Here is a 27,193-nt window from a genome sequence, read left to right as displayed (position 1 = left end):
ATCTTACTTATGAGCCAGTATTTTAAGAGGATATAGGTACTGGAATATTACAGAAACTAACCTCATTTTGCAGAAGTTTCAAACAAAATTCCATACTCATAGCTGACTTGAAATAAAAGGTATTTTAATTTTCAAAGTATTTATGACTGTGGTCATTTTCCCATCTTTCTTGATTTTAAAATGTCCTGATTGTTGCTGTAGATCGCCCATCAGACGGTTGTTTTAGTGGAAAACTGTTATTTATTAATGGTGGGGTCAGGTTGAAGGCTACAAACAGTTTTTAAATTAAATTTTATAGGGTAAAGTTTGCCCTCATATGCAAATTCTTATATATAGAACCTTATGAATAATTTTGCTTAAAATCCAAAATCAAAGTGCAGTATTCAATTCAGAAAAAAAAAAAACAGTAATGGACTTCAGATATATTTTTATTAGGTGCTTTATAAGAAGCATTTATTATTAGTTTTATCATAAAATTCCACATTACTTACACAGCTAAGCATATTTTTGTGTAAATCTCACAAGTTTACACCTGAGATCAAATTGTCTTGAACAAATATTAGTAGGGGAACAGCTCACTGATATTAATGGTCCGACGTTAAGTTGCGTAAGTAGCATTAAAAATATATCAAGAGAGAGTGGAAATTCCTTTTCACTTGCCCAACTAAGTAAACTTTTCAAGATGTCGTAGAGCATCGATATGTGTGCATCTGTGTCTGTTTAGAATAGATAACAAGTCTTTCGCATATTTCATATAAATTATATTGAGACTGTGGTACTAAAGTGACCAGCATGAATGATGGCAGCCGTGTTCTGGATGTTTCTATTTATCTGCCGTCACATACTGTCGCAAGCCATTTAGCTTCAAAAATTGTTACGTGAAGTATTAAGTTACTTCAAGCCTGAAGCAGACGCCATTGAAAATCTCTGTTCTTTTTCTACGTGCCAGCCATTTTTGTTCATATCAGTCACTTTACCAAAGTAACAAACATTATAACTGATCATATATCATGACTTATTTATTATTTCCAAGAGTTTTGGATGTTCTTAAAATTGAAAGAAATTTGGGATTATCAGATTTGATCTTCCTTGGCCTTTGCATTAAAGAAGTGGCTTTCGGTATCGTGACGTATAAATTTTCCACGTGCTTTAATTGTTGTAGACCCCATGTTTGAAAGTTTCTCTAGAAAGTCAATAATTGTGTGTCCTGAACTCTGACACGAGTTCTAAATATCTAGAGTGATTCGGTACTGGAATTGTACAGTTTGTGCTTTGGACACGGTTATATATTTCTACTTGATCCTGGCGTCACCGAACTTGATCAGCCCAAAGAAACTCTTTGCTGGCTCGAAGAGTGAGTAGCGCAGTCCGTCCACGTCCCGTACCGAGATCTTGTCACCTGGAGCTAGGTACACAGCTGCACTCGTGTGGCACGTGTTCGATTTTGCCCGTCTGTGTTCGGCAGATGAGTGAACTGTCATAGTAGTGCAGTGCAGGACTGGTCTGTCGTTCTGGTACACACGGAAACCATTCACATCGTGCTCGTCCACGTAGTATATCTGTTGGCATGGGACATATGTTTTAGATTATGATTTCTTCAGAAACGTTTGTAGGTTATCACGTGTTCTTTGAACTACGTGAAAATTTTTAACTGCTAAAAGGGAAATACAAATGTAATTGATGTGAGATCATTCAGAGGAGCAGATTGCGACACTGATCATTATCTGGTGGTAGCAAAAGTGAGGGAGCGGCTTTCAGTAAGTAGACGAACTAAACAAAATTTTGACACAGAAAGATTTGATTTGAAAAAATTAAGTGAGGGAGAGGCAAAGGAACAATATCAAGTTGAAATTTCGAATAGGTTTCAAATTTTAGAGGCAAATGAGGATAATGAAAGTGTGGACATCAACAGGGAGTGGGAAAATGTCAGAAACTGCATCAAAATTTCAGCAAAAGAGAAACTAGGATACTACAGGAGAAAGCAAAATAAACCGTGGTTTGATGAAGAATGTTCAAAATTAATAGATCGAAGGAAGCAAACAAAATTTCAATGGTTGCAGAACCCAAACAAAACAAATGCGGATAATCTATGTAACGTGAGACGTGAGGCTAATAGAACCTTTAGGACTAAGAAAAGGGAATACCTGAAGGGCAAAATTGCTGAACTTGAGACAAATAATAAGGAAAAAAACATCAGAGACCTGTACAGAGGCATTAATAACTTTAAGAAAGGATATCAACCCCAGACCAATTTGGTAAAGGATGATAGTGGCAAGTTGCTTGCAGATCCAATAAAAATTGTGAATAGGTGGAAAAATTTCTTTAGCGAGCTCTTAAATGTTCATGATACTGGTGATATTAGACAGATTAAAATGCATACAGCTGAACTGTTGGTGCCAGAACCTAGCTTAGATGAAGTGGAACTAGCCATTGGGAAGTTGAAAAGTTATAAATCTCCAGGAATTGACCAGATTCCGGCCGAATTAATTAAAGCAGGTGGCAAAGGGTTGCATATGAGGATCCATAAGCTTATTCAGTTAATTTGGGATAAGGAAGAGATGCCACAACAGTGGAAGGAATCCATAATTATTCCTATTCATAAGAAGGGGGACAAGACTGAGTGTGGTAATTACCGAGGAATATCGCTGCTATCAACCTCATACAAAATTCTATCCAACATTCTTTTGGCAAGGTTAACCCCATATGCGAATGAAATTATTGGGGATCATCAGTGTGGGTTCAGACGAAACAGATCAACGATTGATCAGATCTTTTGCATTCGTCAGATACTAGAGAAAAAATGGGAGTTCGGTGGGACCGTACATCAGTTATTTATAGATTTCAAAAAAGCCTATGACTCTGTGAAGAGAGAAGTGCTATATAATATTCTTATTGAATTTGGTATACCAAAGAAGCTAGTGGGTCTAATAAAAATGTGCTTAAATGAAACCTGTAGCAAAATTCGAGTAGGTAAATATGTATCTGAGACATTCCTCATCAAGAACGGTCTAAAACAAGGAGATGCTTTGTCTCCCTTGCTCTTTAACTTTGCGCTAGAATACGCCATCAGGAAGGTCCAAGGTAGGCAGGAGGGTTTGCAATTGAATGGGACACATCAGCTATTGGCATATGCTGATGATGTTAATTTATTGGGGGACGATATAAATACAATAAAGAGGAACGCAGAAGTTTTACTAGAGGCTGGTAGACAAGTGGGGCTGGAAGTAAATTCAGAAAAAACTAAGTACATGTTAGTATCTCGTCATCAGAAGACAGGCGGGCAAAATTATCTTAGGGTGGCTAATAAATCCTTTGAAAGGGTTACAAAGTTCAAATATTTGGGAACAACAATAACAAATCAAAATGATACTTGTGAGGAAGTTAGGAGGAGACTAAATTCCGGAAATGCTTGCTACTTCTCAATCCAAAATATTTTGTCTTCCCGTCTGATTTCTAAGAACCTGAAAATTAAAGTATACAAAACAATAATCTTGCCTGTTGTTTTGTATGGGTGCGAAACATGGTCTCTCACTCAGAGGGAGGAACACAGATTGCAGGTGTTTGAGAATCGGGTGTTGAGGAGGATATTTGGGCCTAAGAGGGAAGACGATGGGGCGTGGAGAAAACTGCACAATGACGAGCTTAAAAATCTGTACTGCTCCCCCAGTATTGTGAGGGTGATTAAGTCGAGAAGAGTGAGATGGGCGGGACATGTAGCGCGCATGGATGGGACAAGAGGTGTGCACCGGGTACTGGTTGGGAAACCTGAAGGGAAGAGACCGCTGGGGAGACCTAGACGTAGATGGGAGGATAATCTCAGGCGGGATCTATGGGAGATAGGAGTTGAAGGAAACTGGATTTTGTTGGCCCAGGACAGGGTCCGGTGGAGGGCTTTGGTTAATTCGGTGATGAACCTTCGGGTTCGGTAAGCCATCTAGTTAGTTAGTTAGTTAGTTAGCTAAAAGGGAAATACTACGCCACATAACTGAAAGAATAGTAATTATGCGGACAGTAATAGCCATCATAATTCTTGTGGGATTACTTCAACATATATTAGTGTGAACTGTTTTTGTCTTCTTTGTGAGGTGGCAAGTCTGTGACTGTGGACTTATAGGGTGTGAAATGTGTAGCTCGAGTAGTCAACAGGAAATAGCGTACCTGAGCATATATGTAGTAGATTCCACTGTCTCTCACAGTGACAGTTCCTTCTTGTAGCTGGAAGAACCTGTTCATGCCTAGCTGCTGCATCCAGTCGGTCGCTGTCCAGTCGGTAAACTTTCCATCTGGGTGTCTCAGTCGCCCATTACCTGCATTGAATAGGATACATTAACTCACGCTGAATGTACCGAAATTAAATTAACTTATGCAACCATTTATCTCAACACTTCCGCAAATTTTGTATTAAGTTTCTAGATAATATTTGAAATCATATGGCCTGATGTAAAGTACTATCCTGTCATTTGCCTTTTGGGAATGAGGAAAACCACAAAAGACTCAGTCAGGTTTGAACCCAGGACCTCCTGAATACAAAACAGGAGTACTAACCATTTCACTGAAGCGTTCAGTGCTCCACCCTCCTGTAATATTTGATATCTGCAGTCAACAGTAATATATTTAAACAGCTTCTCAGTTGATGCAGCGTCATTAATTGTACAAATAGCACCAAGGTTGCTCAGCTTGCAAGTTCATTCAGTGTTTCAGTCGAGAGGACCAACAGTGGGATCTTCGCTGTGAGCGTCTCAAGTCCCATTTAATTTGCTGGCCTTTTAAAAAGTTTTGAAAGTCAGATTCCTGGCCCAGTACACTTACCCTCGTAATGAGTGTGTCCCAGCTCATAATTTGAGGTGTCACCATCATAGTGTGCGGCGGCTATGAGCCTGGCAGATCTCACCGGATGATCGTCAAGTCCTTCGAGTTGTGCCAGGTTCTTATTCTGCAGCCTGTGTTTCTTGCGACGCAGGCGAGGCTTTCCAGTGTGTCCCCCTGCAGTAACTGTGTCACCTGGCCCCGACACTCTGGCTCCTTCCGAAGCTCGCTGTTCCTGTTTAAATAGCGGAATGGAACAGCGCAATATTTTATCATGCAGTAAAATAAATAAAAAGTATGCCAAAAGTCATTCAGCCACAGATTATTAATAACTGTCACAAACAGGAAGATTGTTTTGTATAAAATATATTTGATGCTAGTACTGTCATGTGCAGCTCAAAATTGGACATGAATCATGACAAACATAAATAGACTGCAGGTACTTGAAATGAGATCTGTAAGCATAATTAGGAATGAGCCAAAAAGACATAGGATTGTTTGCAATTGAAACTGCAGCCACAAATAATAAGGGAAGGCCCTGAAATGAGGAAGCCGTGGCTTTTTTTAAAGATCTGCCTGAGGATTGCTGATGATCTGGTCAAGATATGAGAAGTGTTCCTCCTGAAAAGAAGCATGTCACTGTGCTAACCTCTTATGACATTACCAGGGATCAAACCCTGGTACCTGACTAAATAACTGTGGTTTCTTACTGCAGCTGACAGCATACATCTCAGCAGTGCGCACCTGGTACACTCTTACCACCACCTCCTCGTTGGGTAGTTTGTGTTGATGTTGAAGTCTCTGTGGTTGTGGTGCTGCTGGTGGCGGCTGGTGCAACAGCGAGTCACTGGAATCTGTTTGCATGACCCGTGATACTCGTGAGATGATGGGCGATGGCGCGCCCGTAGTGCTCTGCTGTGACCGATCCCGATGTCGTCTGTGCACCGGTGCATCGCTGTGTTGTGGGTTCCCCACAAATTTCTTATGTTGTGACTTGGATGTCCACAGTGGACTTACTCTGTACATAATTTAAACAAAGAGTTACAAATAAATTTGGTAAAATGCTGGCAGCGATTACGTTGCATTTAGTATTGTTATTTTCCAGCACCTTCAAGTAAAACTGGTTTAGAATCCTGCAATTAGTAATCATATCTGAAGATGAGGCAGTAACTTACCTGTGGTAATTTTTTATGGGATTCTCAGTACTGCCCCAGTCTAGGGAAGTGTCCTTTGGTTCATTCTTGCCACCACTGGATACGAGGGACTCGTAGAGTCTCAACCCCTCGCTGCTGTTGTGTTTGAAATCTGCACCATAACTCTCCGAAATGACAGGCAAGCCTGAAGACTGAATCTCCCTCTTTGATCGTCCTGTGGAAGGATCAGTAACTATCAAACCCAGAAGTTCAAACTATCACCACAGTTAATTTTTGTGTGTTTAATTTTAATATTATCCTTTCACATGGGCCTTGACATCCCATGTGGCTCCATACAAGACATACTTTTAAAGTTTTGTTCACAGAATGTGCCAGCGGTTTTGTAGAAAAACAAGTGTTGATACTTTGAGGTTATGTCTGACATCTTGTACACTTTTAGTTTTTAGTTATTAGAAAATAAATAAAATAATTTTGCCTGTATGAATTGTGGTCTTTTAGTCTAAGAGAACATGTATAATATTTATATATATATTATATATTCAGTGTAATATTTTAAAAATAAATAAGTTGTGGTGTTTAGTGTTTGATAGTGTCCAATGACAGACTTTGGTATTGGCGGTGTTGAACCTTTGGGATCTACAGTCACCGTGTTAAATGAGATCGAAAGTCATTGTAGATATTCTAGGTATCAAGATTTGGTGTATTCTCACTCAAGGCACAGATATTTGTCTGACTTTTTCCATATTTTGTAGGTGGAGACCGTGTGGTGATACGAAGCCCCGACTAAATCTGTACATGTCAGAGGCTTTATCTGTGAAATCTGAAGATGATCTAGTAGAAGTTCCATCAAGTGCTATATATTGGTTTCAGATCATGTCTTGTTGTGGCTGTGACTCAAGAAGGTTTCCGGATCTTAGAAGTTGTGCCGAAGATGTCGGCCACATGAATGCTGTGCATCGTACATGGACGACTTATGCGTGAATGCAGGTTAGAAATGTAATTTAGTAAAAAAAACAGTTCATTGGTCCTGGTTTAATTTGAATAACAGTAAAAGAAGGGAATTTTATTGGGTTTTTAGAATTACTTCAATTAGTTCTGAGTCCCTGATCTTATTGCAGGCCATCAGCTTGCTATGCTTATTCTATCGATGACCTTGGAATAAAAAGAAGTCATTTGATTCAATGATTTATTCAGGAAGCTCAATGGTCTGGCCATATTTTAGTGCTGTAGGGACTGCGTCATTCATACCAGTTGGTCCGGGCGTAAGGTCCGCGGTTTGCTGTTGCTTCTCGTGGTTGTGCTTGTGGTTAACCTCGCTGATGTCCAAGTGTTTCTTCTTGCTATGTGTCAGTCTGGTAGGTGTCTTATCCTCCAAGGAGTAGTCTATGTCGTAGTCATCATCATCATCATCGTTGTCGTCGTCTTCTGATATAGCTTCCTCGGCATAAACCTGAAACATTTGTGGGGAGGAATTGCATGAAATGTAGGTTTTTCTCATATTTATTGCATTTTTCAACTGATTGAAAATCTCTTGAAAGTGTTTGGAATTTTAATCGGTATTGTTACAGCAGCCTTTGAAGACCTTCATATGCATTCTTTTGCATGAAGAGTTATCGAATGAAGGGGCCATGTCCTGATGTCTGTGTGAATGTTTCATCTTTCATACTACGCAATGGATTCTGATGAAACTTAGTGTAGGAGGTCTGTGCCATAAGTTGTCAGCCAAATGTCATTTTTTAATCATATCCATATAACTTAGCGAGGAAAAAGGTTTTTTTGAGTAAGGAATCAGTAAGACCTCTATGCCACATTTAGAACAAGAACCTTGTGATGAAACACATAATCATTAGGTCGTGAAAGAAGAATGATGTATTGATCCCAAACATTTCGACTTATTTAATATCGTGGCCTTAAAAAGAAGGTCACAGAGAGTCATGTGGAGCGAAAGTGTATTAAGTACGCCAACATGACTGGCATATTTCTCGTGCTTAACGAAAGTTCCAAAACTTAATCCCACAATCAATTAAAATGTACAAGACATAAAAATTTCATCAGCTATTAAAACCTGTAACAAGTACTGCAAACTTCCAAAAGTCAAACAGTTCCAGAACTTATGAAAATAATTAGTAACAATTCAAGTACGTATCAGTGCTGTGGCCATGCTGATTTCGTTTCCCAAAGACCATGTACCAATCCATCTTCCTCTTTCTTTCATTATTTATCGCCTTCCTTCAATTCTGTTTTTCGTACGTCCTTAATTTTCGATATTCTCCGACATCAGTTTGCATGGTTAGCAGATATTTGTTACATTCAAAGTATGATTTTAAAGTTTTGCGTACAGTTTCTTTCACACAAAATTTAATACAAATCCGTCAGTCATAATGGGTTATTTTAATTCATTCTGTGAAAATAAAGAAGTATATTAATACGCAACATCTGTGTACGACTGAGGGCTCGGTACCCTTGGGACAGCCTTGACGAGGGCGGGCAACCCCCGCGTGTTATCTGTGTCGGCTTCTTGTAGCACTTTGCGGGAAATGTAGGTCAGTAGCACGAAGGTCAGGTGAGGTCCAGCACGCTTGATTCTTGCCACCTTCCTCCCTCCACCTCTGCTCTATCTGGTTCGTTCCTTTAGCATTCGCACGTACGCTCAATAAGCCTCCAGTATTTCAGTACGTTACTAGGCTTCGCTGTGTAGGAGTGGTCTCCACTTTGCGCGGTCATGTCTTAACACTCACATTCACCTTCTGTTTTTTTATGGTTTATTAAACGACGCTGATGCGTAGTCTTTTGCAAATTGACTGACGTTTCAGAGATGTTCATGATGGTGGAGGCAGCAAGTACCTATGAAACGTCGGGTAAACTTTTATAAGACACCACGGCGCAACATCTAAGAAGAGTTTTCTTTGCGGTACGGATTGAATTATTATATATTATTTAGACTAGCGTCGGCACCAAAGGTTTAATTAAAACAGCGTTAACCAGTTGATCTCTGTAACGGTGAAGAGTTGTGTTTTCTTCGCGGTACGGACTGGATTCTTAAATGTTATTTTAGACGAGCGTCGTGTTTCATAGGGTTAAGTTAAACCCTTGAATCATGTCAGAATGACGGAACAGTCTGCATTTTTTTCCCGAAATTCGTCAGTTCCTCCGTCTAGGATACTGAAACAGGCAAGCGTCAGTGAGTGCTCAGTCACGACTGTAAGACACACTGCTATTTTCGGAAAGACCTCCAACAGTAGCTGCCTTCCGATCACCTGTCTCAGAAGGAAAATCACACAAGTCCACCTGCAGATTAGTATTAAATGTTGATTCTTTCGACATCGCCGATTTATAAGTTGTTCGGCATTGAGTTGGAACCTCTTACCAACAGGTTCCACGTGAATGGTTACGTATCCTGCCGCTCTCATGGCCAAAGTTATAGACAGCCATTTAATATTAAAATGGTCGTCATTCAGTTCAAGATCTGTATTTCTAGAACATTGAAATGGGCGTGTGGGTTAGAGATCTGTAATTTGATACAGTCACATCATCGCCCCAACGGTTACATTACGAAACTGTCGTAAATATATAAATATAATTTATGACGGGGAAAACAGTTCTGTGGTAATTTTTGCTTGTCCAGTAGTAAAAGGCGTACCATTTTGGCCCATATTTGCTTTTGTATATCTTTACAAAAGAACTTTTGTTAAAAGAACGTATGAACACTGTGATGACGGTATCAGTGCAGTGGTTTGTACCAGAACTTGCAGTTAATTCTTTTCCTCTGAGTCACATTGATGAATTTTTAAATCGTCCTTGGCATTTATTCGTTGTCCAGAATGCAGGTGGGTTTGCGTGTCGGCTCCACATCGGATGACCGTGCTTCTGTGACAATCGGGAGGACAGACATCGACTTCGAACATCTGTTTCTCGTTCCTTTCACTCTTCTGGTTCAATTATTATAATTATTCTCCTCCCGCCTACTTCTGTTTTATTCTTATTATCAACTTTTATCACTCTTTACCTCCTCTCTTCGTCCGTCCAGTCTCAGATTGCCCTCAAATCGAAGTTCAACACAGGAAGATTCGCAGAACAAAATATCCACGTCCTTTAAGTTCTTCGAACACATGCACCAAATGTTAAGACAAAGAACCACGCGCCCTGGGCGACGCCGTTACCTGGGTAGGCAATACTCGTGACGTAGAGACTAATAAATTGTGATTGGTGGCGCCGTAAATACATCCACTGGACAGGACGGTGGGGTGGGGTGGGAACGTGATTAAGACAACACTTCTGCCAGTCAATACAACAAGGGAATAAATACATCACGATATTTCTCGTTGTGTATTTCCTCGACTTTTAATTCGTTACGATAATGTATCACCATCGGGGTTAAACAAAGCAGGCTAACGTAGTGGTAATGCTCCAGAATCTCGTCTGTCCTGACAGCCATTTTGTGGATTTTCCGACTCCAGACGGACGGAGGGATACAGACACCCCCCCCCCCCCCAATTCCGTGTCCTTCGAAGTTGGCACAACATCGTTAAAATGACCTAAGAATCAATAAATCGATCAGTAAAGGGGTTAGTTTGTTGACATGTTCCACCTTCAGTTGTCAAATAGTCTCTTTGATTAATCTTACGCGCAAATATTTTCCGTGCTGGTTAATTTTATTTTAACATTTTGAAAATTAGTATTCTTTCGTGACGTCATATTCCTCTGTGACTCGGCATTTCAGAAAGAAGGGGGGGGGGGGAGAGCGAAAAAGAAATGTACAAAACGAAAGGTGAAGAGGAGAGAAATAAGATGGAGGAAGGTATAAAAATAACACATAATTAACTACATTGGGCACAGTCAGAAAAGAATTGAACCCGAACGTTGGCATCGGTACTATTGTAAGCCAGGTTAATCCACTCCACTTCCTCGAACTTTTTCCCCCTAATTCCGTTTTAATATTATCCTCCAATCCACGCCAAAGTCTTCTGAATGGCCTTGATCGGGGAAGTCCCAACATCGACTTCCCCCCCCCCCCCCCACCCGACGAGTTGAGTGTCGGTGACGCGTGTTTCAGACTCCCAATGCATCCTTCCGGTGGAGACGCAATTGTGATCTTAATTTTAGTTTGTGGTTTTCATTCGATAAAGTCGTCGAGGTCACGGCATGCTAACGAAAACTGACGTGCAGGCCCGAAATAGCACGCGTGAGATCAGATCCTTAAGCACGCATCTCGAGTCAGTCCGCGAATGAGGCTCGTCGCACTCCTACGTAATTTCCATTTTGTCTTCGGCTACAAAAAGGTTTAGTCGTAACTTTTTCATAGTGGCGTTTATCTATGCCTCATAAGCGTGGCACAGGACTTCGTATCTTCAGATGGATCGCAGGTTATTTGGCGACGCTGTATAGACTGAAGAGGTTTTTAGTGTCGATATAATACAGTGATCATGTTTCAGCGAATATGAAATAATTGCGGTTAAAACTGTCGTGAGCTCTTTGAAGGAACTACCCCCATTATTTGCCATGAAAGACGGAGGAAAACCACGATAGGCCTGTCAGGATTCCGGGAACTTTCCTAATACAGTCAGAAGAATTAAAATATGGGACGATTTCTCTGTAACTATAAACTTAGTTTGATTTTAGATCGTGAATGATTAGTAGATTTTCCTGCTTCATATTCGAGGGGTCCTGGATTTGAATTCCGGGCCGGAAGCTGACTAACCTAACTCAAGTTTTTTCCCATGGTTTGTGATTCCAGGCATATGCGTCATTAAATGACGTAGTAATGCACCAATCTGATCAGGTCCATCAGTTTACATGAAATGCGGTCGGAAGATAGTGTGATCGGACATCACTCTGAAGGCAATTTCTTATCCCTATGTTCGATACCGACATATCGATCATAACATGTCGATCATACGAATTACTTAATGAATGAGTTTAGGGTCTTCAAAATGCGAATGATGACAGATGTTTCTAAATCGATTATCGATTTTGTTACGCTCGTTTCCGTCTAAATCGGAAAAGAGCACGTCAGACCTGGAATTAACTATGTAGGTCAACGTTTAACGAGCCATTTTGGATTTTAGTAGTTTACTTAGCAACGATGTAGGATGGTTGTGGACTATTTTAAAATATATTAAATATATATTAAATGATGTTCTCTATCGAAATGTTCGATTTATATTTAAGTTTATATAATTTTATACACCTGAAGATGGTTCTTTTAGAACTGAAACATGTTGTGTAAAAATTGATGATCTAATGTAAAATCTAACATTTCGATAGAGAATATCATTTAATATATTTTAAATATTTAAATGTTAATTATAGTAATATTTTAATATTTAATAGGAATTTTTAGTGATTAGACTGACAAGATTTAAACAAATATATATTTATCACAATATGACGCAATTTTATCACCTTAATCATAATCGTTAACAGCCTGCCAATAAACTTGTTGATTTCTTCCCAATATTACCTTTGTTTTGGAGGAACATTCTGCCTCCTTTTTCATGTTTATTCCCTGTTTTCCTTGAAGAAGGATTCAGCAAACTCGGCCGAAACGTCGGTAATTTGTGTAATTTTCATGCGGTGTGACTACTGTGAATGTGGGGAGTCCAGATTTAATTCTGACACGCCTCGCATCTCAGTTAATTTATCTCCAGTGGGTTGATGTTTATAACCGCGTGCGCTGGTGTCCAAGAGAAGGATTTGTAATGCCTACTGCACTGTTTACATGTTTAAACTTCAACAAGAAGCCATTAGATACATACACGCGTGCAGTTAGCAAACAGCCAACCCCGAGAATCCATTAGTTTGTACGCACTTCTTAAGCGACACTTTGAGCAGGAAACGCGATGCAGTGGCGGCTCGTACTATAAAACAAAACCTGTACAGCACTCCGTCTACAAGAATTAAGGAAGATTATATTTTTACGCAAGGCCTTACAGATATATCCACAAGGCAGAAACATGTTTACAGCTTCATGAAGTGCGCTCAGTTGTGCATTTTTAAAATGTGTCAGAATGTTATCTCAGCCGGTTAATGAAGTTAAACAAAAGACAAGTGCAAATTTAAGACTGATATCTACGCTATGATGATGATGCGACATTCAGACTCAAAATTTTATTAAGAAACATAATTAATACGAATATTCATTCACCCTGACAAGGAATTCTCTGGCTTTTATTAAATCCGCCACTGGTCTCAGTCCTGAAACAGGCGAATCACGTCCACCTTAATATTGATTTTAATAACCTTTTTTGTCCTCTTATGTCCACTAAGGCAGTGGTATTCAACCTGGGGTATGCGTACCCCCGGGGGTACGCGAAGACATCTTAGGGGGCACGTGAAATTTAAAAATATATATATTATTTTATGATAAACAATGAATAATCAGTAATTTGTTTAATTTATTTTAGATGTAGATTATATACTATTTATAACTTGAATTATACACCAATAATTTTGGGGGTACAAAGTTGAAGAGAAATTATATCTGGGGGGTACGCGAACAAAAGAGGTTGAATACCACTGCACTAAGGTATTCTAAATGGTAATTTCACTTTGGTTTTACCAATTAAAATGTATGAATCTCTCATGTCTACTTTGCATGCTACATGGGCGCCCATCCCACCTGCTCGATTTAATTACCATAAAAGAAACAGCATAGCGCACGTTCGTAAACCCAAAATTCACGTGACTGGAAACCATAGCGAATGAATCACCTACGAGCATGCTGTAAAGACGAAAGTGCACGAGCCGCCACTGGTGCTATCTGCAACCGTAGGATTCTGGTGTACAGCACTGAGACATGTTCACTAATTGTGTTTTGCTGTGTATCTCATTAACGTTTCGTGCTTGTTGGTGGAGTCACAACCTAAGTGACTTTTATACATTGTATTAATTAACAAGATATGAGAAGAATTTCTGTATCTTATTTTATTTCAGATTTCGGCTACACAACTTATTTTGAAGTTTCTCCAGCAAAAGGCGATATTTTGCTTTTAATTACGTCACTCCAGGCATTTTAGTTTCATTCGAATTTTCTGACCCAAAATCATAATTCCATCTAATTTAATACAGAATAATCTCCGCATATGATACATTTATCGTTAATATTTTGATAGCATATAATATGCATTTTTTTTTTTTTTTTTGCGTTTTGAACGTAGTAATTGTACATTTCGTCTTTTTGTAACTAACCTAATCATGCCTGCCAGGTTTCAGGTGTAAGATCGCCCACTACATTCCTCCAAGGACACACAAACTCCTCAGACAGCTGTTTACAAGTCGTATCTTGGAAACTTGTATCCGTGTCGTCATAAATAACTCTCTGGGGCACATTATGTAACAATAGTGGGCACATCCAAGGGTCATTGCCCCTGCACAGGCTGAGTACGTGTACCATCTACTGGATAAGACTTGCAAAAACAAGTTTCCGGTAGATCATCGCCAGCTTTACGCTGTAATAATTCTAATCCCTACATTTATGCGTTTCCTTGTAACTGTTTAACAGCGTGACTTGGAGTGTGTGTGTGTTCCTGCGTCCCTCTTTGCCAAAAAAAAGTACTTCTCAGATATCGGCACGTAATTTTACGTACGGAACATTCCCTTATGTGGGAACTGTAACACGTTTTGTGCCTCTCATGTGTAAAGATACGATAACTCTTCAACTGAGTTATGTATTTCCATACTAGAATGCAGGTCAGAATCATTACGTGTGTGTGGAGATAGCTGATAACAGCAATTGAAAATTTTGCTTGTTTGGAAACGACAGTGTGAGGTGAAAGTAAGAAAACCATGGAAGGAACTGGGAGATAAAGTTCTGGTAAGCGACGTAAACTTCGAGATGGACGTGCAAGATAATTTTGAGAACGATCTTGGAGAAGTGGTATTCAACCTTTTTTGGTTCGCGTACCCCCAGATATAATTTCTCTTCAACTTTGTACCCCCAAAGTTGTTGGTGTATAATTCAAGTTATACGTAGTATATAATCTACATCTAAAATAAATTAAATAAATTGCATTACTGATTATTCAGTGTTTATCATAAAATAATATGTATATATTTTTTAAATTTCACGTACCCCCTAAGATGTCTTCGCGTACCCCAGGTTGAAACCACTGATCTAGACCAGTGGTATTAAACCTTTTTTGTTCGCGTACCCCCAGATATAATTTATCTTCAACTTTGTACCCCCAAAGTTGCTGGTGTATAATTCAAGTTATACAAAGTATATAATCTACATCTAAAATAAATTACATTACTGATTATTCAGTGTTTATCATAAAATAATATATATTTTTTAAAATTTCACGTACCACCTAAGATGTCTTCGCGTACCCCCGGTTGAATACCACTGTCTTAGACGACATGAATTTTATTGAACGGCTGACTTTGGCTCTTAAGCATCCGAAAGGAAATTTTGTTTTTAAACGCCATGGAAAGAAACCACTTTGGAGATCGAGTACTCGATTTGAGGATGATATTAAAAGGGACTTCAGTTTTACGATGATTGGATTGGACAGAACTCGCGTAGAACCTGGTTCAGCGATGGGCTCTTGTGTTAGAGGTCCTGAAACCTGGGCCCCAGTGCGAATTCGGTTACCGACAGTGTCACTGTCGAAGACGGATGAATGGGCAGGCGTCAGCAAGGCGACCTCGGCTAGCGGCTTCCTGGTCATTGCACGGGAGTGCCCTTGTGTTCTGATCGGATCGGACCGGACCGGTGGGCGACCATGTTGTTGGTAGAATGACGGAAATTACAGCACTTGTTTTATCGTCAATGATGACTGGTCATTTAACAACGCTAGATCTACTACTGCGTCCTGATAAGCGTCTTTGAGTGGAAGGAACGTACAGAACAAACTTCATGATTTGAAAATGATGTCCGTACGTGAGCAATTGTAATATATACAGGAGTGTCGATTTAAGTTAACCCTTAGGTGTGTACCACCTAATTTAACATCCATTAACTTTTCATTTTTGAAACAGAGTGGTTTTACGTATGATTTTTCGTGTAAACAGCGATCATTTCTTCAAACAGTTTATTTTGTAATGGTGAAGTGTTGTGTTTTCTTTGCGGTACGGACTGGATTTTTAAGTATCAAACAGATGAGCTCAATCTTTTACTAGAAGGACCAGTGGACACTGCCTAGGAACCTCCACAGCTGGGACATCCACTTTGGTTAAGGGAGGGGAGTGGAGGTACAGCTCCACGCATTCTTAACCTCGGCGTCAGATGGAGGTGAAGAGCTTCGGGACCGGCGGTGAGGTAGCTTGTTTACTCCGCCTTCCCCGCTGACGTCTGTTCAATTCCGTTTTAGTCACTTTACCTGGCAAGTGAAGACCTCGTTCGGGAATAGACCGAGATAGACTATGGAATGTCGTTTTGGTGGTCAACGAACTGAGCTACCGCGGGACGGTTGGCCAGGAGGGGGGCAAGGTGACAGAACTGCGGCATCGACTGACTAGGCATAAACGGAAGGATAATATTAAAATGGTGTGACGATGTGGCTCAGGATAGGGGTCACTGGAGGGCTCTTGTGGCCCCCGGTAATGGACGGTCGGTTTCCATAAATAACTGGGTTTTTCCTTGGATTTAATCCTTTCACAATCTTACTTTATTTGCTACAGGCAATGTTTAACGATTTAACGTAAAAATTTTATCTCGCTAGTCATTGCGACTTCAATTTGAAAGATTCTTTGGCTGACACAAACTTTCTGTGACTACGCTGAAGTTCGAAGCGATACGTGTCTCCGAAACGTCGATAAACACGTACAAGGCAACACGGTATCACAACCCAGAAGATCAAAATACACATTCTTCAAATAGTTGTCATTGCAAAGTTGTTTTGAGCTGACGGGCAAATGTGGCTGAGTTAATAATAGCCCTTCAACTCTTCCGAAAATACGCCCGAATATTTTAGGTTGGCCACTGGCGGTCATTTCTGTACGGGCATGGTGTAACCATGGAAATAGAGCGAGTACCTAGTCACGTGTCAGATGATAGCAACACTGATTTGACCCATTAATTTGCTTCGTAGGTTACTTTGTTCATAGACGAGTAGTATTTCCTAAGAGTTGAAGTTGATTGGTCTTCATCAGAACATTTACATACATTAACCTCGATCAAAGTTCTGACGGATAGAGAAGTGCGGGTTCGGGACATAGTTCCGACATGCATTTACTTCTTTCTGAGAGCTGCCTTATTGCTGTCTAGCCATTAGGTGCAGGATAGTGTAGCTCAGTGGTTCTTTCGTGATTTACAGACCATTGAAACAGTATCAGGCTACTGTCCTTAATATTTTTAATGAATTTGCTCCTTAAAACGCAACAATTGTTGTATTTTAGTCATTCGTCTGAATTATAAAGAAATTACGACGTTTCGGAAACTGTAATTTGTTTCCGTCTTCAGGTGAAACAGTTAAGAGGACAGAAAACCCAATCTGTTATGACACGTAAGTGAAATTGGACAAGAATTAATGTAGAAATTTAAAAAATTTTAATGGCGTACATGTTACATAGCGTCGGCCAAGTTCCCACACACGACAGGGCCAATTTCACGTATTTGGTACTGAAATTGGGTTCGTCCCCAACTTTGAAACTGTCCCTAAAACTATCTTAAGTGATCTTCTCTCGAAGAGTTTTCATTTTGGACACAGTTCAGAGAAGAAAAAAAAATGTTTCCGATTTCAAGAAAACTGTCTTTTGGGTTGAAACGTCGTGTACTCATCAGCGCGATGGCTCAGATGAGTTATCGCCCTGATGATGGAGGCAGCAAGGACTTCCGAAACGATGGTACACTTCTACCAGGCTACACGACGATACAACCACGATGACAAGCCATCTTTGCACCTACCTCCGCGAAAACCTCAAATTTTGCCAAGTTACAAATTTGTATTTAAACGTAGTATTTCATGAGCACACCACCCATGCTTTTGGCGTGTTAAAATGATAAAATATGCTAAGATATGATATTGAGAGTTGACATTTAGGGAGTGTGACAAAGATAACACGATCTATTCTCGTCGCATAGTAAGGAATGGTCTTAGCTTGTACCACGCCGTTAGAGTGAGACAACCATAATCCTCTTTCTCTCTGTAACAAATACGAGACAGCCTCCCAGACTACAACATTAAGTAAAGTGACATTTACTGTCAGTAAATTAACATTTGATTTTGCGTGGCTTCAAGCTCAGTACGTGTAGTCCATGTCTTTGGAGAGGACATAATCTTGGAAGGAGGTCACTTTTGCATCATATATTTTATGTCGTACTGGTCTCATAAACATTGGAGTGGTCTTGACCATGCCAAACTAAGGTTTACAAGGTCATTTCGACATTGGGAGACGAATAAACTAATGAACGAACACCTTCTGTTGAAGTTTTAAGAGGAGATCCACCGAGGACCTCGTAAATGGTGGTCTTCGTACATCCTGTTAAATCATACGTTCTCTTTATTGTGAACAGTTATTTTTATAAGTATATTGAAGTCTCTAAATAATAAAATGTTTAGTAATAAATAAGATGGGGGAAGACGAAATGAAAGAATGAGCAGATAGAAACATTTGGATTCTTATGCAAAGTCGACGTACAGAGTTTGAAGAAACAATTACGCTCGGTGGGGCAGATTTTGATTTAATCCTTGTGCTGAATTACCTCACTGTTCTTCGGTTGAAATTCAAATAATATTTTCATATCAGGAGTTCACTAAATTATTCAGTGCACCGCAGGGCTGTTAGTAATATAGCCGTCTGGCCATGTATGAAGGGCTCTTTTTAGCGATCTTGGTTAGATTTATTGACGGATTACATTACGTAGGATAATTTTTGTTTCGTGGATGATGGTTTTATATGGACAGTGGCAAAATAATGCGGGAATTATTCTCTCATTCCTCTGTTGTGTGTTGAGTGCGAATTCCGGTAGATGTCACAAATGCGTAATTAGTTACGTCGTAGAAAAAGTGAGGTCGCTTCCAAATCGATATCCGAAAACGTATCTATGCTTCATCTTGTGGCTTTTCATGATGAAATCTATTCCATTGGTATGATAATTTAAATATTTTTGCGTGGAAGTTTGAATTTGCTCAGGTTTTATACATGTTCTGCCTATTGCGGTGTGAATTGGATTCATATGGCTCAGGGTAGGGACCGGTGGCGGACTCACGTTTAGAAGGCAGTGAAGTTTCGGGTTTCATAAAAGGTGGAGAACGACGGTGCTGTCCATAATTGCGTCTTAAATATTTGTAATTCAATTTAATAAAATTTTTGGATATTATCCATCGTCTAGTAAAATATAAAATATAAAACGTAAAACGACGTTTCGGAGATGGGACTCTATCTCCGTCTTCAGGTTCCTACACAGTTGGGCCCACTAGATAGAGCTAATCCCATCTCCGAAACGTCGTTTTACGTTTTATATTTTATATTTTACTAGACGATGGATAATATCCAAGGAAATATTTATTCAATTGACTCTTCACCATCGCCAAGAAGTTTTAGATTTGATATTTGTAATTCAGTTCGTGAACGGATACAAACATTCATCTCCTAAAAGAAGTTAAGATGTTTCACATCGGATGATAAACGGATGTTTGCTATTGCCACTTATTAAGTTCACACGCCATATTAGTTTGTCTGGACGAATGTTTGACGCTTAGGAAACTAAAACATTAATTAAATCTCGCACCCAGGCGCCGCACTCCTAAATGCGGATCTCTCCCTCTGTGAGTCCAATTAGTGCACTGGTTCGAAACAAATTACTACTCTCTTAAGACTAACGTGTTAATTCGGTGTTGGATATATGACCTAACCTATCAGTTTCCGGGTAAGGGGAACGCTAAAATATCAGGGTAAATCATCCACCACAGCAGTTACTGTCGGTTGATAGAAAAACCAATTTAGCAGACGAATGACGTCGAGTCGACACGGATGGTAGACGGGATAGACCATGGTGGTTATACCGTCAGATTGAAAGTGATGAGAAATTTTTATATGATATTTTTAGACTCCGGGCATATGGTAACGTAGAAATTCTTATATTTTTATAAGTTTTTATGTATAAAAGGCATTTTTTTGTTTAAATGAATAAGGAAATATTATTGTTATACGTAAATTATACGTCACCATCGGAGTATACTAAAAAGATAAGGTTTATTTAATTAAGTAACAGTATTAAAAGTGTTAGTAAACGTGACATTTACGTGGAGCCAATTGGACTTAATCCCATTTACGTAATAATGTTTCTAAATGGATGAACAGTGATTCAGAGACTATGCCAAATTCTAAAAGGGGGGCACGACAGGTGAAGGTCGCCTGCCAAATACGGGTGTCCTGCAGAGGAATGCGCGAGATGCTAACACGAGGAAAAGAAAAACAGGCTTCTCCAAGTACTGTTACTGATGGAACAAGAATGCCCAGTCTTACTTGAAACTAATAAATATACTTAAGTGTCATGATAATTTTGCCGTTTCTATGGTAATACTGCTAAGGGTTTCTGGACCTTGAAAAACACTTATCCTTTCTGCGTCTTGACAACTGTTACCATGGTAACACTCTCAAGAGATTATGAGCTTCGCTGGAGAACATTTGATCATGTGTGTTGTTACAATTGCCGTGAAAATGCTATTTAAGTTATCTCATGCCTTGTGAGATAGCATTTATGGCTGTTTGATATTTTTGATTTTATTTGACGGTCAGTGGAAAATGGAAAAGGTGTCGGTTGTTAAATGCTTAATGGAAAGACCATGACTGCGAAGAGATTACGTCTAAAAATAAAATATCTAACAAGAACATTATTTTGAGATTTGAGGTTTTCGGGACGGTGTACCCCGGTAAAATCTCATTCTAGGTTTATCGTCTGTCTTCAGTCTTCCTGTGCAAATGTACCTACGTATTTCTTGAGATAAACATTGGTATTCTTACAAGGCCTCTTCAGCAACATTTACGATAATATTATCAGTTGATTCGACGCTTTATAGTCGTCGCTGTTGTAACAGCTTCGTTTCGTATCCTAAGAATCAAGTCAACCATAATAAATCCCAGATATCTTGAAGTAAGCCACGGCTGGTTCCTTTTTTTCACAGTATAACGTCGCATTTCTTAAAAATTGTTACATTCATGTACAGTTATTAAATTGCCTAACAACTGTTTCAAACAGACTCAGTTCCAATGTAAGAATAAGAAGAAGGTATCGTGAATCATTTCGACTTGTTTTGCAAAATAAAGCATTCCCGCTTAAGCTCCTTATCAAAGAATTCTTTCTTATTCTCTCGTAAGCAAAGTTCTGTTTATTCTACTTTGTACATTCCTGTGAGCATACATTCTTCTGAACTGAACACACAACTCAACCTTGTAAGGATATGCAGAACAGGTTCTGTCAAGTCTGCAACTGGTTCAGAAGCGGTGTAATGCATCCTTAGCTTTGGACGAACAAGGTTTTTTGTGATGAGTCTTTTACTTTGGAACACCAGGTTTTAAGAGATGCAGGAACACGAATTTCCTACTATCTTCTTCACTTGAATGACGATCTCTAATTAGGTGTGTGTTGTTAGTTTAAAATAAGTTTTCATGGGGTTCTAAAGGCTTAGTATCGCTATGGGAGAGTTTTCTTTGAATTTCTCGTTGTCTGGTTAAGTGATGCCGACTGTCTTAATCTTCAGGTAAAAGGATATTTCAGTTTTGATATTAAAGGTTAATGTAAGACTTTGAATCCTTCATTCACTTACAAACCAACTCCATTGTGCATGGTCCTTGAGGTGATAGTACGCTCAGCTAATCAATTAATTCATTGCCTTTTATATAACCCAAAGGTTCATTACCGTATTCACAAGAGCCCGCCATCTGCCCCATCCTAAAGCCAGATGAATTCAATCTACGCAATTAAAATTTATTTTCCAATTTTAATATTATCCCTCCACATACACTAGGTCTTCCTAGTCGGCTCCACCCTTCAAGCTTTCCAACCAGAAGTGTGTGTACTTTATTCATGTCCTGTTTATCACACACCCCTTGATTTGATCGTCCTAATGTTTATTGAAGAGTGAATTATGATGTTTATTATCATGCTATAAACAGTGATAATTTCCTTAAACGACATTAACAAGTTGATCTTTGTAATGGTGAAGATTTGTTTTCTTTGCGGTACGGACTGAATTCTTAAATAATATTTACACGAGATTCGACTTTAAAGGGTTAATTATTAAAATTGAAAGTTATTTTTACAACAACTAAATGTTATGAATGGTAGAGAATTTTTAAAACGTGATACAGCGGTTTTATTTATGGCGGACTTCAATTTCCCTGTATCCGCCTAAAAGCATTTGTGAAAATATTGTCGTGGACAAGACTGGAACCGCCCATGCAGTGTTCCCCATTCTCGAGAAAAGATTACGAAGTATATGTTTGACCTTCGGGCTCACTTGTTCAATTAGTTAGCTGCTTGAAGAGAGACGCAGAGTAGACACCATTACGTTTACTGTCTAAGCATTTAATCTTGCTCGGCTGCTGTGTAATATGAAGCATACGAAGTCAGCCACTGAAGCATTTAACATATTGATTTGATTGGCTTGTAATTCTGATTCCAAATAGTTTCATTATTTAAATACGCATAGATTTGTACCTCATCTTAACCCTTTAATGTCAAATCGAACCATACAACGCTCTGATATTCTGTGGCCTGTTTATAAGATTCATATGGTTCATGCTGTCAACCTATCGTTTCCTTAAACAGCGTTAACCGGTTGATCTTTCTAATGGTGAAGAGTTGTGTTTTCTTTGCGGTACGGACTGAATAAATATTGTTTAGACCAGTGGTATTCAACCTGGGGTACGCGAAGATATCTTAGGGGGTACGTGAAATTTAAAAGAATATATATTATTTTATGATAAACACTGAATAATCAGTAATGTAATTTATTTAATTTATTTTAGATGTAGATTATATACTATTTATAACTTGAATTATACACCAACAACTTTGGGGGTACAAAGTTGAAGAGAAATTATATCTGGGGGTACGCGAACAAAAAAGGTTAAATACCACTGGTTTAGACGAGCTTCGGTTTCAAAGGGTTGACTTAGGTCATCCTCGCAAACTTTTATGAGCGCGTTCAGAACTAAAAGTTGCAAAAATATCTTCTATTACCCTTGTCAGTTGGACTGATAGAGCGATTTTAATCGACTCAGATTATTTTAACGCGACCGAAATGTCAAATTGGTTTGAAGTGTGGCGTTAACTTCAAAAAAAAAACTCCAAGAACGTGAGACTTAGATTTTCTCACGACATTGAAGACGTCGAAGCTCTTACGGATTCTGACGCCGTGTAGACTCGCAGGTGTTCCGGAGAAACACCATCAACAGGACGGAACTTTTTAGATATTGTCTATAAAATACTCACCTCGTCCTCGAAGGCTTTCAGTTGCTCGAGAAGGTCGTCCTCAAGAACATGTTGCTTGAGGCCTTCGACCTCTCGACGCAGTGCGTCGAGTTGGGAGCATAGCGCCACTACTTCGCTACCACGGTACAATTCTAGCACCAGGACGGAAACGCCGAGCAGGGCCATGGATGCTAGGAGGCACGCCGTCAAACAGTTCCAGGAGTTGCGCCCACAGAACAATCCTCTTCGACAGACGCCTGCGGGCCGACAAAATATTACTTCGGTACCACTTCTGAATTATCCTCTCAGAAACCAAGAATATGAGAAAGAATGACTGGGACGAAGACTGGATGGAAGAGACACCTCGGAGGACCTCGGCATAGATGGAGGGTTAATATTAAAATCGCTCTTAGGGATACTGGATTGGTGTGTGTGTGGATTGGGTTCATCTGACTCAGTATGGGGACCAGTGTCGGGCTCTTGTGAACACGGCAATGAACGTCTTCATCAAGATATTGCCAATTTGTTCCTTCATTTGTGTTCGATTGTAAATGTCGAAGATCCTAATTAAATACGTCCGTCAAATTTATTAACTGTGTCTGGCTTGCAGACGCAAGGCGAATGCAGGAACGGAGTGAATATTCCTGCAGGGAAATAAGTTACCACGCACGAGTATTTCGCGCGCCACTTGTTCTTGCATCTCCCAGCTAGCCACATCCGTTTACTCAAGATACCGTAAGAACATTGTTTTTGTGGCGACCCCATGACGTGGTTGAACTCTGTATTGTACTGGCCTCGGAACAGATTCTGATAAAACAGTGAAACGTGGGACTATTTCGGCACGAGGAATTTTCCATACGTTCAGTACCTAAAGTTTTTCTTAATATGCTCACTGTCTCCTAGGCAAATACAGAATTTTTTATGCATTAAGCTTATTTGTAAGGGGAATTATCATTTTTAAAAAGCTCCAGTTGGTTATACATTTACACACCAACATTCGCAGAGGACTGTATCGATAATTTAACAGTGCTGAATCTGTTACTGAAGATATTTAGCGTCAAATGAGATGAGATGGTTATGAGGGATATTACAAGCAGGAATTTTGGTCAAAATGAAGACAATGTGAGTAAAATTTGAGCATCGGGCTTTATATTTGAAGGAAAATTGACAAGGTATGTTCTAAATTAGACAAAATAAAAGAATTTTCAGAAGCTATGCGAATGAAATATGGGTCTACTGCGCAAATTAAATAACAGATGGACAACACCACCTCAGATTGCAGAAGATAGGACGATTGGTGAATAATTAATTGTAAAGTATGTGGAAGGAAGTGGCCGTGGTCTAATTTTAAGGTACTCTCCCGGCTGGTGCATGGAGGAACTGAATAAGATGGCGGAAAGCGTGTCAGGATTGTCGGTACCTAGGCTGAGATACGAACCGGGGACCTCTCGAATACGAAGGAGTGGTCACCACTCGAACACGACGTTCAGTCATGTGTATGGACACACGCAAAGCGTCAGAAGTTATTTTATAGAATTCTCTGTATCATATCGGCGTCTTCTCTCGATTCTTCTAATCTGGCTGAGTACATTTGGAAACAGAAAATCTCTGCTGAAGGAACTTACCTTCACATCACAGGTTCAACGTTATACTGCACTCGGAGACAACCTAAAATTACACGAAATTTGCGATCGATGGTTGGCACTCCTGCTTCGTATTCCAAAGGTCTCTGTTTCAAATCTCGGTACAGAGGCTGTCTGTCTTGACTGAGATTTTTCATTTTTTTACTCAGTCCTTCCAAGGCAAATGCCGGATAAAACCTTAAAACAGGATACTGACGCTTCTCTCCTCATCCTTTCAAATAAATTAATTATGTTGACGTATAATGAATACAATCTGAGCTATTGAGAGCGTCTTTAAGTATGACAAAATGAATAAATACATAAACATTCTAAATGTTTCTGGAACCGAGGTCAAAATCCCCTGTAACAGTTTGATCTAACAATATAAATAGACGTGTTCGAATCATCACAGATGGTATAAGCAAATTTAGCATATCTGCCTTCCGTTATACAAACATTAACGATGCAAAGTCCTGTTATCACAAAAGTACTTTTAGAGAATCTTTCCAGAAATTCAATAATAAAACACAACATGATTAGCCCCATGGAGACAGGACCAACTTGTATTCAATTCTCATAGTCGGGACACTGATTTAACTTATGTATTTCTTCGTGGTTTTCCTCCGTTCCCTCAGAAAAATTCAGAACAAACTTAATGTAGAATAAATGCGACAGATCATTCTGCCATCTCTCCTTACATTTGGCTTTACATAATCTGTTAATAAGCCTTAACAATCAACTTAGGAGCAGCTGCGAAATATTCCTGGTACCTTGGTCTTCGAATATAGAGAACAGTTTTAATCGATATGTACCATCTGATTCGACCTTTTTTTTTTTAAAGACTAGTGGTAATTATATTCCCCACCTGATTTAACAATTAATAAGTCTGCATTTTGTTTCGAATGAGTTTTAGTTTAAACAGCGATAATTTTCTTAAACAGCGTTAACAAGTTGATCTTTGTAATGGTGAAGTTTTGTTTTCTTCGCGGTACGGACTGAATTCTTGCGTAATATTTATACGAGCTTCGGCTTCAAAGATTCGATTCTTCTAGACCGAATGTAATGGCAAGAAATGGCCCATATTTTTCTGCAGTTCCCGTGGTCGCAATGACAGTTGCATTGTAATGCCAACTCCGTCAGTGTTACAAACGTCATAACACGTATGACTGTGGTCTTAAATTACGTGCCAGAGTGGTGAGTTTCATTTTTAATATCTTTGCATCACTTATTACGTAAGAATTGTAGCTGCTGAATAACGAGTTGGTTTTTTTTTTTACATAACAAATATTGAGATTATCACTTACCTTGCTCTGCAGAGTTCGCAGAAGATCTGCTGTCAATGTCATCTCGTGAGGAAGTGAAGTTTAAGAACGCTCGCGTCTCTTCTTCGCCAGATTTGGTTTTGTTAGTCAACAGAACCTCATCTCCCATCCCGTTCTTAGCTGTTTTACCAAGTAATATACTCATTGTTTTCTTCACAGATGCCACTAGGATATAACGATCTTTATCTTGATTTCAATACGCAATCCGAAAATGATCTGTATTTTAATCGAGCAGTGATTGTACCTAATATATCAATCGTTGCTAAATGAATGTTAACATCAAACAGCACTTTATACTCGTCTTACAACGCGTGCGACTTGTTTCAATATTTCAGATCTGTACATTAAGTATCTGGGATTATACATTCAAAATAATCATGATTAATAGTGCTATATTTCTGTATTCCTGGCATAAATGTTCTTAAAGTCACTGTACTGTCAACACAAGGTAATAATTTCACTCAGTTTCACAATTAATTTTGTACTTCCCCGTTTTAATCACCACTCTATTTCACGTTGGTGCACGTCTGCAGTATTTACATGAAACTACGGTATCGATCATTTTACTAGGATTGAAATTAATCGATAAAGATATTACGAGATGTCACTATCGATTTGCAACACGTGATTCACCTAACCACGTTCATTTATTTTATCGTTTCTAGTTCATGATTTTTGAAATTATTACCCAGACGTCAGTTTCGTGGTTTTAACCTGTCAATGATTGTTAATATTATAAATAAATTCAGTTATAAAACTTGGGTCACTGAATTTTAAACGGAGAAATGCAGTTATCATTAAATTTAGGTCACTAAATGTTTAACTATGACTTTAAAATCTGGCGAAAAATGTTGTTTGTATGAATAAGCTTTGTCTAACGAACGTTCACCTACCGCAAAGCCCAATGCAAGACTGCCGGAAGACGGCTTC

The 27,193-nt window shown here is 39.2% G+C and overlaps 2 protein-coding genes across 14 annotated transcripts in view; one reads left to right on the top strand and one right to left on the bottom strand.

Moving 5' to 3' along the window:
- The window catches only part of LOC110828012 (uncharacterized), a 66,351-nt gene that overhangs the window by 1,504 nt on the left and 37,654 nt on the right, over positions 1-27,193 (top strand). For all 12 annotated transcript variants that reach the window (XM_087347042.1, XM_087347039.1, XM_087347037.1 and 9 more), the window contains exon 2: positions 6,831-6,947. The gene's annotated coding sequence lies outside the window, so the exon portion shown is untranslated. The remainder of the gene's footprint in view (positions 1-6,830; positions 6,948-27,193) is intronic.
- LOC110828011 (TNF superfamily member 12 eiger) lies at positions 411-27,193 on the bottom strand. Of its 2 annotated transcripts, none has more exons than XM_022060244.2 (8): positions 26,246-27,193; positions 23,341-23,576; positions 7,209-7,410; positions 5,982-6,174; positions 5,566-5,824; positions 4,810-5,041; positions 4,159-4,307; positions 411-1,559 (listed from the first exon to the last, which is right to left on the bottom strand). In XM_022060244.2, exons 1-8 carry the CDS (start codon positions 26,406-26,408, stop codon positions 1,293-1,295), a joined length of 1,701 nt encoding a protein of 566 aa, XP_021915936.2. In that variant the 5' UTR covers positions 26,409-27,193; the 3' UTR covers positions 411-1,292. The 2 variants fall into 2 exon arrangements, with proteins under 2 accessions (XP_021915936.2, XP_021915935.2); XM_022060243.2 differs by having other exon boundaries at positions 5,551-5,824; positions 26,246-27,192.

Source organism: Zootermopsis nevadensis, unplaced genomic scaffold (assembly GCF_977971745.1).
Source record: "Zootermopsis nevadensis isolate Lab colony 2312 unplaced genomic scaffold, Znev_1.0 Znev_ptg000011l, whole genome shotgun sequence".
NCBI classification, from domain to species: domain Eukaryota; kingdom Metazoa; phylum Arthropoda; class Insecta; order Blattodea; family Termopsidae; genus Zootermopsis; species Zootermopsis nevadensis.
This window is presented reverse-complemented; position numbering and strand designations above follow the sequence as displayed.